The 15,432-nt window shown below is 32.8% G+C and overlaps 1 protein-coding gene, 1 long non-coding RNA gene and 1 other non-coding gene across 9 annotated transcripts in view; 2 read left to right on the top strand and 1 right to left on the bottom strand.

Moving 5' to 3' along the window:
* Nucleotides 1-790: 790 nt before the first annotated feature.
* The window catches only part of LOC122566330, a 29,654-nt gene continuing 15,012 nt past the window's right edge, over nt 791-15,432 (bottom strand). For 3 of the 6 annotated variants that reach the window (XR_006316466.1, XR_006316464.1, XR_006316468.1), the window contains 4 exons: nt 2,310-8,458; nt 2,024-2,229; nt 1,829-1,941; nt 791-1,203 (listed from right to left, as the gene is read on the bottom strand). This is a non-coding gene — a long non-coding RNA (uncharacterized LOC122566330). Of the gene's footprint in view, nt 1,204-1,828; nt 1,942-2,023; nt 2,230-2,309; nt 8,459-9,161; nt 15,428-15,432 lie in introns of those variants that run through there. The other 3 variants (XR_006316467.1, XR_006316469.1, XR_006316465.1) reach the window with 3 other exon arrangements.
* Nucleotides 4,881-5,021, top strand: LOC122566408. The gene has a single exon (XR_006316511.1). It is a non-coding gene; the product is annotated as a U4 spliceosomal RNA (small nuclear RNA).
* LOC122566329 overlaps nt 8,222-15,432 on the top strand; it is a 33,429-nt gene continuing 26,218 nt past the window's right edge. For both annotated transcript variants that reach the window (XM_043723434.1, XM_043723433.1), the window contains exon 1: nt 8,222-8,355. In XM_043723434.1, coding sequence (XP_043579369.1) covers nt 8,271-8,355 — 85 coding nt within the window. In that variant the 5' untranslated portion in view covers nt 8,222-8,270. The remainder of the gene's footprint in view (nt 8,356-15,432) is intronic.

The raw sequence follows: 15,432 nt of genomic DNA, 5'->3' as shown, positions 1-15,432 counted from the left end.
TTCTTTGAACCATTATAAATATAGAATAGCTTTCTACTCGTTTCCTTTCTTTTTACTTAGAGTAATAATTTACACCTATTACACCTATTCTTCGAATTTGAGATACCTCGTGATACCACTTCGGGACGTTTTTTTCCCCTTTTTTCCTCTTCTTTGTTTCTCCGCTGGTGTGACTCGCTCGACGATTGTTTTTGTGTATGGTAGAAGTAATTTTTAATTTCCTAGTAACATATATTCATTCAACGGGAAGGAGTGAGATATGTAATCGATGCTTCTAGTATTTAATTGTAATATTATGTACGTATAATTTTCCCGCAAAAAAGTTATACTGAGTGTCCGGTAAATATTTCCTTGATAAATATTATCGTTTTGTAGTACGTCGATCGTAGAAAACACGATGTTATTTGAATATGTGATATTTTGATTTATTACAAATTTAATTTATCTTAAGTTAAGTTAAGAATCTGTGAAAGGACGGTTAAAGCTTATAAAAACATTTTTATTAACTAGGTAATCAGGTAGACCGGGAGCGATAGTCACATTTTGACTTTCGAATACGATCACGCTGAAGATATTATGTTTACAATAATAATTAATATACGAAAATGTTATTTATTTATCTGATATTATCGAGTCACAAGAGTTTCACTCTATGTCAAATAATAAAACAGGATTATCAGGTTACTGGTAAAAATGAGGAAGAAAATGAGCGGAGCAAGTGTTACAAGGAAGCTCTTGTCTCCGGATCGGCTGTAATACTGCATGGGGTCGATAATAATACACGTTTAACTTTATCAAATTAAGATATTTATTGACTTAAATTATAATAATAAGTAGAACAAAAGTAAAATTTGTAACCGATCATCCAGAATCGCAATTGTGACAAATATAAAAAAACATCTTGATAGGTACATTTTTTATGTGCTCAATTCTTACACTCGCTACATTACACCAATTTCTTCGTCTGGTTTCATTTTGCTGTAGGATTCCGTGCATACCAGACAATAATATTCTTTATCTTTTTCGTTATTAGATTCATTATTTTCGTATAGGTATTAAAAGAAAGTTGCAATCGATCTCGGTTACACTTTCGAACGTAAATTATAAAGTTTGACTAATGAAGCGCTTAAAACTGTTAAGTAACGATCGCTCTTACTTAGAAAAAGGCCAGATTAGAGATCAAAAAATAGAGAAAGCAACTACCTGCAAAGGAAATATTCAGTAAGAAAGGGTACTTTAGGATATCGTACGTTATTATAGAGAAGTTATTTTATTCGCTATATACATGTTTATTGCGTATTTATATTGTCTAACATTGGTGGCTGTATTCCACATGTTATTTCTAATTGTATATTCAAAGTTTGTGTTAATATCTATTACATGCTTTGAGATATTTAACGCATTACATTTGCATAGCTCGTTATCACAGGTACCAAATGCTTAACATTTTCATTATATCGCTTTAATTATAATCAACTATAGTATTTATGTACACATTAAAATCTTATAAAATTACAATTATATAAAAACATTAATTACTTTTAAGTTTAAATTGTCTATGTATGTTTTTCTGTATCACGTATTTCTATGTGCCATGTGCGGTCAATTTCCAATTTAACATGTGCAGGAATCATTATTTAAATTGAAGTATGGAAATTAAAACTGTGAAATTAAAACTAATTGTGAACTCTTATGCGAATATTAAATGACGAATACGATATGACGAATATTTATTCAAAAATTTAATGTCCACTGACATCGTTATCATTGGACATTGAACGAACTAAAATCATAAAATCATGCTTACAAGAATCTTACAAACTAATACCTGACAACGAGTTAGGTTTGAGCTTGAGGTGAAGAACTTTGGTAATAATGTTCTTCGTCAACATCATTATCGATATCCAAAGAACCGAAAATGCGAGGCCACGCTTCCAGTATCTGTAAATTTTGCAACTTTTCAATCCAAATACTCAAAAACGGTAGAACATTTGTGATATCTAAAAATGTCAAATTCTTCTACCTGAATCAAGTATGACCAGGTCCAGCTGAAACATTGGAGGAGACAGCTTGCCACAATTATCGACGACCAAAACACCAGTAAATTGAAAGTCATAGATCTAGACTTATTGGAATGTAAACTCTCAAAGTTTTTTGTCTGGGATGAATATAAGTAATCAAAGATTTCTCCGATCGTCATCGTTAGCCTCACACAAAGCTATAAAAGTACTAAAACAATAAAATTATATCTATAATATTCGGAAATCTCGATTTTCTTTACTTCGATCAAATATAAGCTGTCAAAGAACCTAACGTAAATACGTATTATTATCCAAAAAGCACCAAACAAATGAAGACAGTATAATCACATCTGTAGTATCTGAAAGACTTTAAAACTTCTGTGGCGGCACTCGACAACACAAATACTGCCACTCGATACTAACTGCTACCAGACGACGGCAGCGTGGTAGTTAAAACCTTAGGTTACGAATGTTCGGGACCCGGGCTCCAATCCCGGCGCCCGTAGTCCGATTTTCCATAATTCTTAAATAGGAAGAAAATACAGCAGTATCCCAACAGCGACATCTACAGCCAGCAGACACTATTATCACAGACACTCAGTACACCTTACTTCTACTCTACTGTAGAGTCTGAGCAGTGAAGAATTCTCTGGCATATAACGATAGTTCACACATGATTATAAATTGCAAGATATAAAAAACTCGAAAGAGCAAGAGAGTGTATGAAAGATAGAAATCGTGCATGACAGACAGAAACAGTGAGTGAGACGAAGAAAAGTAGAGGAAATATATTAAGGGGAGGGGGGTGGCATATTGGACGCATTCATTTAAATAATGAACTGAATAAAAAACTTGTTTTCTGGCATTTATGAGATGTAGTAACATTTGATGAATAGAACAGAATTTGTTTCTTTATCTTCAGAAAATGGTGGTGCTGGGACGATCCTCCGGTGAACCCTTTAAATTTCTCCTGCCACTGGTATTTTGCACTTTTCAGTACTAATATGATATAGACCAAAAAACGCAAAAGTCTTTGTTTTTTACATGGTAAAAACTATGGAAGCATATAATAATTCTTAGAAGCGTTTATTTTTATGAAAATCAATCGAGATCTTAACCTTATGCACTTTTGTACGTATTTGTCATGTAGAAAACGAAACTTTTTGGCTTATTGATCGTATTATCAATTATTATAGATATATTATTATTATTATAGATAAAACTGTAGGAAAAATGCTTCTTTTCTGATTGCGATCATTTCTGAATAAGTTATAGATCATAATATTGTGAAACACTTTTTTTCTGTACATGATATAACTGTCGGTCATAGTTCACCAGATAGTAGAAAAATTCTATTAATATCACTACAGTACGTTGTACTTATAATTGCGCGCATATGGCAGCATAAGCGACCGTATTAATTGTCAGAAATTGAATAGGATGACCTGATCGAAAACTGACACTTATTTTCAGCTTATATATACAACGAGGGTGAGTCTAAGAAAAGCTCCTTGCGCAACTGTATATGAGAAACTGTAAGAAATGTCTGTTATATGTAATTCAATTAAAAATGTATATAATAAAATAAATATAAAAATATCATCGATGTATTCATTTTTAATTGTGCACAGCACTTTTTACAACCACGCACATATAGTTGTGCAAAGAGCTTTAAGAGAGCCCAAATTCCGTTTACATGTATACATTATAAACGAAAGATAGGCGGTTGGCAACCAAACTAACACGTACGCTGATAAGGGTGTATAATTATAGACAAAATTCAGATGCATGAGAGCATCGATCATTGTTTGGAAACATCTTGGTAACCACGCTCGAGTAAAAATAAACTATACAATTACAATGTTGATTTTTACAACATACATATTTCTACATATCCAAAAGTCATCGGGATCGGAAAGGAAGTAACTTTTCTATAGTTTCACCGGACAGTTAAACTATAAAATTCGCCAAATAAACGATTATAAATAGTATGATTCAATAAGTAACAAAAAAAGACAACTCCAACTTTTTGTGGATGAACTCGTCATAAGGAAAGAACAAAAATATTTCCAATTGATCAGGCTAGTAAATACGATAGTTTTTTTTGTAGCAGCTAGATTAATGCGCCAAATGTCAGTCTTTCGGCCACACCAAAAATTATTGCAATAAAATACCGACTCGCGTTAAGTGTGCCAAAAATCACCCGATCACTGATTGTGTAATAAAAAGGTCACGCTGATAAGGTGAAATGTTTATCACTAATCGTTCAATAAGACGTCACATCGATAATATTAAATCTTTTAATTGTCACGTAATCACTCTGCTAGCTAGGAAAGTAATTGCACCAGAAACTCTCGTCAGCTTTGATAAAAGTCGCTATATATGTGTGCTATACTCTATTAGTCACAGGTCCCCCAATACGAAGATAATCCTTCAATTTGATAATGAAGCTATTACAACATCATACACATAAGTAACTGACGTTAACACTCATACGAAAACTATCTGCTAAAAACTCAGAAATCCTTATAAACATACATAACGAACAAATGGAACAATTCAACACAATGTTAGATCACACCTTACGAAACTCAGGTCCAATAAAAGAAAATATAAGTGCTACTGCAAATATAAGCCCAATAAAAGTGCTACGTTTAAAGAAGCAAAAAGAATTATATCAAACATACAATAAAAGCATAAGTATGTTACGTTGCGTGAAATGGCCCGCGCGACGTCTCTAGTTGCCTGGCCGCCAAGGGTCTGCACCGCTATTCAGATTCCCAATAAACCTAAGGATCCACCATAAACCTAGGCTTTTAGTTTACCTTTTGTCTTGATATTCATAACTAACTTCTATTAAGCTTTGCGCAGTGGCGATATCGTAACCAATGAGGTTCTACCGAGATGCGATTATTGCTAGTTGAAAAAATAACTAACCTATTAACCTTGAAGGAATCATTATTCCTGTAAGTGTTATCGGTTTATGGATGGTCCCTGGAACAGTCCTTAGGTTTATTATGCGTTCGTATTAATTACGAAGCAAGCGAATATTTCCCTAACAGGAAAGCTGGTTTTTCCCATGAACAAGGCCACCCCGAGCTTTCTTCAGTAATGCTACGAGAACGCATCTTCTCACCTATGGAGCAGTCACCTCTCTGATACACATCTTCGATACATATCTCAGCGATACACCTCAGATACACATCTTAGATACACATCAGAGTTATACATTATATAAAGTGTAAATTGTTGTTGAAAATATATAGTATAACCTGTCAACCGCAGTGTTCTACAAAAACAACCACCCCTATTGTCCTAATCGAAATACGGGGATCGAACAGTTCGTGGTGTCGATTATTCTAATCGTAACGGGAATTTACGACTCCTGTTGATGCGTTTCCTCGTGATCGCGTTTCCCCGCGACTGGTCGAACAAACAAGTATAAAACAAAAAAATAAACATAATAAATAAATCAATAAAAATCCTTCTAGATAAGCCCTCTATAAGGCTGAAAACAAATATCTTTAATGCAGTACTGCGATCAAAATATTTGCAAAAGCCCGGGTAAGATTTGCATTTATACGACCTCATATAGGCCAATTCCGTTGCTATTAATTATATAGAAAATACCAGCGAGAAGAGTACTAAGTAAACTGAAATCAATTATTATCTAATCACCAGTTTGGATTTCGTAATAAACATCCTATAATTCAATAAGTGTATAGAATTGTTGATACTATCATTACATGCTTTGAAAAAAAGTTATACTGTTCAGTTATATTCCTAGATATCGAGAAAACATTACCGTTTAAAATAGCAATCAATTTTCCAGCTCCATATTACTATCTCACTAAATCTTACATATCAAATAAAAAAATCATAGCCAAATTTCGGGACAGTTACTCCAATCAATACTCAATAAATGCTGGTGTTCTTAGGATCTGTACTTTATATGGCACTTTATATGCACGATAACGTTAACACTGCCTCTCAGTTTCTGCAGCAATCCATAGTAAGTTTGCAAACTTGGTTCTTAAAACGGAAAATAAAACTAAACGAGGAAAAATCCAGACGCATTACCTTTGCATTAAAGGAGCAAATATCTGGTACTGTATCTCTGAGTAACAAGCTGCAGTTGTAAAATATCTAGGCATCTACGTAGATAGGAAATTAACGTGAAAACACCACACCCAGAGGAAAATACAGCAGACTAAAATAAAAAGAAGAAACATGAACTATTTGACGAGAAGGAATTTAAAATTGAACTCAAAGAATTAACTTTTGTTATACAAGATCATCATTAAAAATATCCGGATCTACGGAATCGAACTCCGGTGTACAGTTAGCATGAACAACATTAAAAAAATAGGAGCTTTATAATCAATAATCCTCCCTACGCTGGTTAATGCTCTTTGGTATATTAAAAACTAGGATCTTAGAATAGAATCAGTCGATAGTACAATAACGGTTTTTGCTGTGAGATACACAAAGGAATTAGAAAATCGTCTAAGCCTACTAACAAACAACTTATGTTGTGCATTTATGCCGACGAAAAGGAATTAGAAAACCGCTTAAATCTACTAGCAAACAACTTATATTTTACATTTGTCCCGAGGGGACTGAGTAAGAAACATCCCAATGATCTGATTAACTAAAGCATTTAATAATCTACGAGCAAATGTATTTATGTAACTCTAAAGCACGAACTACTGGGAATATGCCTACAGGCTATTGTTCCAACTTGTTATACCAATTTACCGAATGTTCTCATGAACAAATTGTGAATTATCTCGAGGAAACTAAAAAAATTTTCATTCGTGCTTTTTCTGTCCATTTTGCGAGATCCGTATTTCCTGAGGTTTCTAAAAACTTTATTTCCTGCTTTGTCTCGATTTAATATTGTAATAAATTGTTACTAATCATCGATAGCTTTCTCGCTACTTGCTAATCTTGGTTTCTGAATATTTCTATACAAGCGTACACGATTTTGTTAATTCTTTTCAGGATAGCAATTGAGCGTGGATATTTAGCAATTATACGGAGAAAAACTATTTTCTGGACAATTTCGCATATTTTTCAAAATCAACAAAAAAAAACAAGACTTTTTTTGGAAATGCCGAAAAACATAGTTAGAATCATTAAATTTGGGGTTTTTGTTACGTTAACAATTTCTTAACAACCAAGCATACAATCGTTATAAAAAGTATTTGTACACCGAGGAAAACTCATTTTTTGTGATTTTTCATTTTGCGACAATTTAAACTATTAAATCACAATAGTTATAATGCACAAAACGTCTGCATAAAAATGTGGTGTATTGATTAATAACAGGAAACGTTCGCTCTATATTGGAACAAAGCACGGAGTGCAGTTTCTGCAAAATAATTAATATTCTATTAACCATTCTTTCTCGTAATGTCTAAGCAGAGTATAAACTTTATTTCATAAGAAATACGGTTAAATCCATCAAATGTTGTTCTCTTTTTAGTGGACTAAAATATTAAAATTTAATCTTCTCAATAAAGCTGTTTTTTCTTCTTTACTCTTCGTACAGTTATATCGATGAAAAAAAGAGTACACCGTATTTTCACTCAATTTTTTATTTATTTTTATTACTAGATATATATTCCGTTTTTTTTTTTTTTTTTTTTTTTTCGGAAAATATCTAGGATTTGTCCCACCGTGCAGCGCGGTGCGGGGCCGCTTCGAGGAGAAGAGGACTTCAAGCTGTTCCATCGGGAGTGAGCGAGCGAGCGAGACGGGTCGTCCCACGACGGGGCGGCTCGTGGTGGGGTGTCAGCCGCGGCTTATCTGGCGACTTTATGTATATTACGATGCCCAAGGCAGGAACACGAGCAGTTCACTGCTGGCTAACTGGTCGGAGAAGTCGGCAAAGCCGAGTCTGAGCGCGACGGCCCGGTTCATCGAGAGAAACGTGTTCGAGAGCTAACGACACTGAATTAAGACTTCTGACACACGTACGATACCGATATATAAATATATATACATATATATAAACACACGTACAGATGTATATATTGTATATATTTATGTAAACGTCTATACATACATAAAAAAGAGAAAAACATCAACCGTTGGCGAACCAACCGAATAATTACGGGTACATACGCGCGTGCATACCGGTCAGGTGCGCGAAAACATAACCGTAGTGGAAGCCCGGGGCGGTCCAGAGTTTGGCAAACTGATCGAGCCGTTATCGGTACTTCTCAGTGATCACTACGATCCAGGATGATCGTCCTCGCGTGGTCCTTGTTTGTGCTGGTTTCATTACTCGTCGCCACCAATCAAGCGTTTCTCGCTGCTCCCGTATCAGGTATTGACAAGTGATCATTTTCTCTATTTTTTGTATGTTATTTAATTCTCTTCTTTTCTCTTCTTTTATACTCTGTCTCGTATTATTTTATTTTGAACGAGAACTGAAAACATTGCGTGAAATCGTTATGAATACTGTAACGAATATATGTGAAAAAATATTAGTTGCTCGGTATAAATTACGTTTGTTGATTTAAAAAGTTAAGTACGATGTGTGTAAAACAGTGTGCGATGTGAGTAAATATATTTCGATATAAATTACGTATCGATACGAAAAGTACAGTATATATGTATAAAACAGTGTGAAGGAAATACATATAGACATATGTGAGTAAACATTAGTCATTCGGCATAAAATAAAATTTTGGATATATCGGTAAAATGGTATTTTTTCGAACTGTTCGTCGGAAAATAGTTAAAGTGTCGGACGATAAAGTCGACGTCCTCACGTGGCGTCTCCGGTTGAATTTCCGCGTTGCGTTGGCGAATAATTGCCGCACACGTTTTTGTCCTTATTTGTACGAAAGACGCGAGAAATTGTTCCGATCGAAATTTCGAATAAATGGCGTGACTTTCTCGCGTGTTTGATAAGACTAGTGAGTGTAAACAGTGATCAGCTATGCTTAAGGTTGTTTAAGTTTAAACCGGACGGACGTACGTGGATTTGTACGGTTTCGTGAATGAATTGTGGCTACAATTTCGTGACACGCGGTCCTATTAATGCTTCCATGTATCATCGTTCGAATTCACGCATCGTTCAATTATTGATCACAGTGAAGTTGAGGCAGCGTAGCTTTATACACTTACGTGGGATACCGGTTCGTAATTGATTCTTGTTTTGATACTTGAATGTTATATTTGGTAGCTAATACTTTATGTAAATAGGTCGTTTATGTAACCTTCAAGTCACGTGGAGGTATAGAGAATTCATACGTCGACTGTCGACCGAATTTTGTACGCCTTACTTTACACATAGTCGATATGATATCACTTATGTCAGTACGATGGAATATGTATATGTACGTAGTTCGTAAAGTGATTGCAATTGCTTAAGCGCTTTGTGGAGCGTTTGACAACGTTTTACGAATGTTTTTACACATTAAAATTTTTTTGTTTACCGATTATATTTCAATGGTAAACGCGTTGACAGATACATCGTATGATTAGTTTATACAACTATCTTTATATCTTTATGTCTATGAAAAAACGTATTCTTTTCGTTTAGCATTTTTCATTGCCATTTATTGCACAGACCTGTGAACACGTACACACTTGAAAGTATTTAGATTTAAATTTCATAGGTTGAAGTAGCAAAGCATAGAGTGACTACGAATTAATTTAGCTAGACGCGTACTGTAATAGAGCCACAGAACTTATACTAAGTTACTCCGGTCATAGTACCATGTATAGGTTTATTATATATTTAGATGTCGTTTCAAAATTAATTGGAAATTGCGCTATACTTATTGGTTATGAGAGTCTGTTGCCGCTATTTGCCTTCTTAAAACTGCCACACATCTTCTTGGAGTTAGTACGTTTAAAGGTTCCTACTGTCGTTTAAGTTTTAGGACACTGAACAATATCGTTCCTTCTGCCAAGAAAGCATATGATTTTCCAATTATTAGGGGATTATGCAAAGTTCCAATATTTTTATCTTTAATAAACTATTACAGTTATTACGTATTACAATTATCTTTTAAATAATGGTAAGATAAAGCGTTTACATTAAAAGGAAGAATTACTCTTTATTAGTCGCACTAGAATTTTATACTTTTTGCTCTGTTTTTTAATTCTTAATTGATATTATGAAGACGAAAATTTGGATTAAAAAATTGTATTATTTGATCGTAGATTATTTCATTTTAGTTCGTGTTTAATGCAACTTTTATCACGTAAAATATAAAATGCATAAATTATAATGATCGTCTATAACCCACGATACCGGTATGGCGTTCCTTGAACTGTACCTTCTTATAGTCGAATCGTTTGACTTCTCTTTCACAAAAGTCCCGTTAATTTCTGAGCTATCAGCAACGTGATTCAAAATAATTGAAATAATTAAAGAACACAGAATTCGATGATGTAAATGACTGGAAAAATAATTTCGAATGGAATTTGGCGTTAACACAACCTTAATAATAATAATCCTTAATAATCTAAAAAAAGAAATTCATTCTTTGATGGCATTTCACATGTTTAATCTGGTTTTATCCGTCAAACGGATTGTTTTAACTTCCGCGAATCGCCAGCTAGGAGGAAATAGTTAGGTAAGAATTTAGTTTAAGACCGGTTAATATTTCCGACAAGTTTGTCATGTATTGCTATTGATCTTTGTACAAATTCACCGGTTATTCTCGTTTATAGATGTTTCTTATTTAGAAATTGTACATAGAGCTCAATCTTACATCACATTAGTATCGATTTATTTTCACTTGTTAATTCTCATTATTTAGCTATGAAGCATAGAGTTATATTTTGTTCGAACTTCTTTACTTCAATCTGTATAATCTTGTAATTTTTATTTTTCATTAGATTGGAAAATTTCGTCGCTAGATTTTTACTTTTACAAGTCTACCTTATTCAGGTAAAACGATCCTTACAATTTTGTTTAATCGAATAAAAATTACAAGTGAAATAAGATTAAATGACGTCTCTTAAATGACGACTTTCTTGTTTTTTATCTAGATACAATCTTTGTATAATTTTTTCATCGAGAAATATCGAATAAGTATTGTGTATTAAATCGTGAAAGCACTAAAAGAATATTTTAATAACAGTAGTTATTACGTTGAAAACCAATCAATATTTAATTTACTTAAAATAATTGAACTTTTCCTTTCGAAAAGGAAAACAAATAAAAAGCGATTTTCCTATAAATCTAATATCTTCACAGATATCGCCCTTATTTCTCAGGCAGTGTTTATAGCATAGTTTGTTTATAACGTTCGGTCTTACGAACCGATACAATTAAAAACTAATTAGCCAGAGATTCGAATTATGAAGCTCCTTCGCATTGATCGATGCCAGTACATACGTATACTACTGACGTTCGATCGCTATTTCTAGCAAGGTTTATTCGATAAAAGAGACATCCATCAATGATCTCATTCGATCTCTATGTTTATGGATGTCATTACAAAAACGTCATCCCTTAATTTCTGCTCCAGTATAATTCGTATTAGTCATCTAACAAGTTACTTCTTACTCACTCTTACTACTCACACAACAAGAGAAAATTTGGAAAATTCAGTTTGCAGATATAATTTGAAAATTTGTTAATTCTCTTGCCTTGCATGTACTTAAAATTCTAAAAATTCTTCTCTCTCGGATAGCACAAAAATTCCTTTCTTTTTCTTTTTTGCGCAATTTAAAATTTCGAAAATTCTCCTAGTTCCTAATAGAATTTATAAATTCTAAAAACACGTCTTCTTTATACATCTTTATACATCCTCTATTTACTAAGAAAATTATTGTCAATGCATCCTCGTGTCAGTAAAATTGTCTTTTTACTTGATTCTGGAGCTGAATGTACGTGTTTTCATTTTCTCAAAAATTTTCGATGTTATTATATTGCTATATTATAATATATTGTTCATCACAGTACTAAAATATTGAGGATATATGAATATTTGTCTTAATTATGCTCTTGACCTCCACAAAATTTAAACTTATCAACCATTTTTAAAAGAAGTGATTTCTAGATTTTGTTCATTTTCAATTACAATTTAACGTTAAAATTCACCTGCTTATTTATCATAACAAAACATGGACAAAAATATACTTATCATATCTTGTAATCTTCAATTATTAGCAAGCTTTGTATTACCTAGGGCTTTCTATTAAAAAAGTAATAGTTGATTATCTATAGCAATTTTTATCAAAATGTTAGTAAAATATACATATACCTATAGGCGATATCAAAGAAAAGAAACTCTCGTACTTGTATGTCTTAAAACTAAAGAATTTCTGTCTTTGGCTACGTGATTTTCGTGACCACACCGTACGAGATTACACGGTCTGCGCTTTCATTATGCTTCATATACGATCGTTATCACTTTCGAGATATTTTCGATGATAAGGATGATGAGATCGAAGTAAAGCTGCAAAAAATACGCGGCTTAATTTTTAATGAAACGCTCGAATAATCGGTTACATCGCAATCTCTAATGATCACGAGTACGGTCGAGTACTTTCTTATTATCGATCATAGAACTCGAACATTTAGAATCTTCATAATTAGCTTTCATATATTTCATTATATTTACGATTGGATCAGAAGAGAATTTATGTTTGATTAAAATTTTTTTAGATCAGACTAATAAATAAGGATTAATAATTAATAATATCAATAGATTCATTGGTGGTAATAGGAAGATAATATATTTATCTTTTAACAACATTCCTGTATTTCAGTTAAGAAGCTTCGTTATATCTTTTATCTTTGATATTATTATTTTTGCTGTATCTTTTCTAGCAAAATTTTGATACTTTAATTTAAGTCATTATTTGTTTATCTTTCAATATTTTTTTCTTATTGTAATCGTAATCAGTTATTTGTTTAAAGATATTTTTCTTGCCTCTCGTTTCGTTTTATCGATAAATAAAGTTAGTTGCAACTATAAATATATACATATTGGAATGAAAGAAATACGCAGGTTCTCTTCAAATGTATACAAGGTTTGAAATATTTATTACCAGTGCTGTTGGGATAGAAAACTGATAAAATATATATATGTATTTATGTATGCGTATGAGATACATACATGATTATAACAAGTTTCCGAGGGATTTTCGAAGTATGTCTCATTCGAAGACGCATAGTTTCGCCGAAACAATACATTTTTTTCGCGGAATTTCTCCTCCGTTTGGATGGATTTACCTTCAAGTACAACACGTGATTCGATTTCTTGAGAACCTGACTTTTCTTGCACGTAGGTACGTTCGAAGAAACCAATCATATCGATCATACTTGTTTTTAGATCGCATGATAAAGCGATGGTCAAGAATAAATCCCTTCTCAACATATGTATATAAATCAGAAATCTTTGATGTAATAACTGTTTTATACAATGACCTTTGAATTTTTCATGACGAATGTTCAATATACAAGCTTTTGATAAACAAAAGTTTTCGATTTTTATATGAGTATTCAGAATGAAAATTAACATTGAGGTAAAGGTAATTTAAATCAATATATTAAAACAATTGGGACAAAGAGATAGGAGAATGAACAATAAATAAGAATTCAAATTATTATTTATCCCTTTGGAAACGTTGTTATTGGCTACAGAAAGATTTATTAGGCTTCCAATATTTGAAGGAAGGAATAAAGATGTTGGTTTACAGACGATCCGTAAACTGTCAGTCAAACAGAAAAATAGAAACGTACGAACCCATGAAAAGAAATATCACGCGTTTCTTGAGCTTCTATTGAAAAATGCGGAAGTTAAAAGCATATTGCGGCTTGCAATTGTATTAAAGAAAAATACAAAGAATGGGACGAAAAGTGAAAATTACGACACACGTAATCTAAAGTTACGAGTTTCTATTGTTTTAAGATTTGACGCATCTTCTTCTATTTTTTAATGTCATTCCACTGTGTTACTGCTGTAAGAAAAATGGCTTCCTCCAATTGTTGCTTTTTTTGAGAAGACCAAGTTGCTTTGGGAAACGATGAGAAAAATGAAGAAATGTTACGAATTACATAGTAGGCAGTTTGCGCATCATGAATTTTAACCGCAAAATCCGGACGTTCCTTAAAATACGAAGAGTGTTTTAACATACTTCCGAAGCTTTTCGTTGAAGGATCAGCAGTTTAAGAAAATAAACAGAACGTTTTTACAGAGAAACGAGGAAAAAATCCGCGATCTGTACACGAGATGTTCGCCCTAACTCTCTGTTTGATTTCTATCAATATACCATTAAAATAAAAATATTTTCTTCATTGGCGATCTTTAAACCATTATCTTTTATCTTTTTCATTTTATTAGTATCGATTTTTCTATAACATTAAAAGCTGTTGTATACTGTTGTCAATTTCACTAATTCCAATCAATTCGAATTGCTTATATCTATCCAAATTTTCTACACAATTTTTGTTTATCGTTAACTTTCTATAAAAAATATTTTTTCGTTAACAATTTTAGATTCGTACAATATAAATTTTTAGTTTTTACTTGTTTTATTTCGTTAGCTGTATCTTTAAGAGACTTATTAAATTGTCGCAAATTTTATTAATCATTATCATTAAATATGAAGTAATTCGATGTCTTCAGGTCGAAGAGTTTTTATTTTCGAAAACTAGTTACCAAATCGATAAAAAAGAAATCCTAGGTGTATAATGGAAAAATAGGGAACAAAAGTACAATATTAGGTTTTATCGCCTTTGCGTATGCAGTATACTCGACCACACGTTATTCCGCGATCCACTTCACAAAACACTCGACAAGCCAAGAACGTTCCCACTGCGCAAACACAAGTGTCAAGAGCTAGCAGAATCAAAGTGCACTTCGGCGGAATTTGTGTGCCGGAAAGTGAAAAGGAACGTCGGTGGACAGAGACTTGTGCGCATTAAAAATCACGTGTCTGGTCATCACGAGGTAACGGGTTCAACGTTTGACCCCGAATCACGTTACACACTTGATTTTCTTTTTCTACGGGAACGATCATCCAAAAAATAGGAGCAAAGAAAAAGCAGATAGTAGGTGAGAGAGCTGAAGAAGTACAATTTATGAGTTACTGGAAATTAACGATTCGAATTAAAAAAGAGGGAAAAAGAGAAAACAACTTGAGAGAAAGACGAGAAAGGCAAAAAAACGGTGTAATTTATGGGTTGCAGAAAATTAAGATTTGGATTAAAAAGAAGCTTTCAAATATTCAAGAGTGTTAAAGTCACGCTCATTACGAATAATTAATGAAATTTATCACTGCGAACATCAGTTAACTATGAACTCGTAATATGTTTCAGAAAGTACAATCATTTCGATTGATTTTGTATTGATCTTTGTTGGTTTGCTCAAATTACTAAAAATTAAATACCAATAAAAAACAATCGTTACCAATTAACGCAATAATAATT

Source organism: Bombus pyrosoma, linkage group LG3 (assembly GCF_014825855.1).
Source record: "Bombus pyrosoma isolate SC7728 linkage group LG3, ASM1482585v1, whole genome shotgun sequence".
NCBI lineage: Eukaryota > Metazoa > Arthropoda > Insecta > Hymenoptera > Apidae > Bombus > Bombus pyrosoma.
This window is presented reverse-complemented; position numbering and strand designations above follow the sequence as displayed.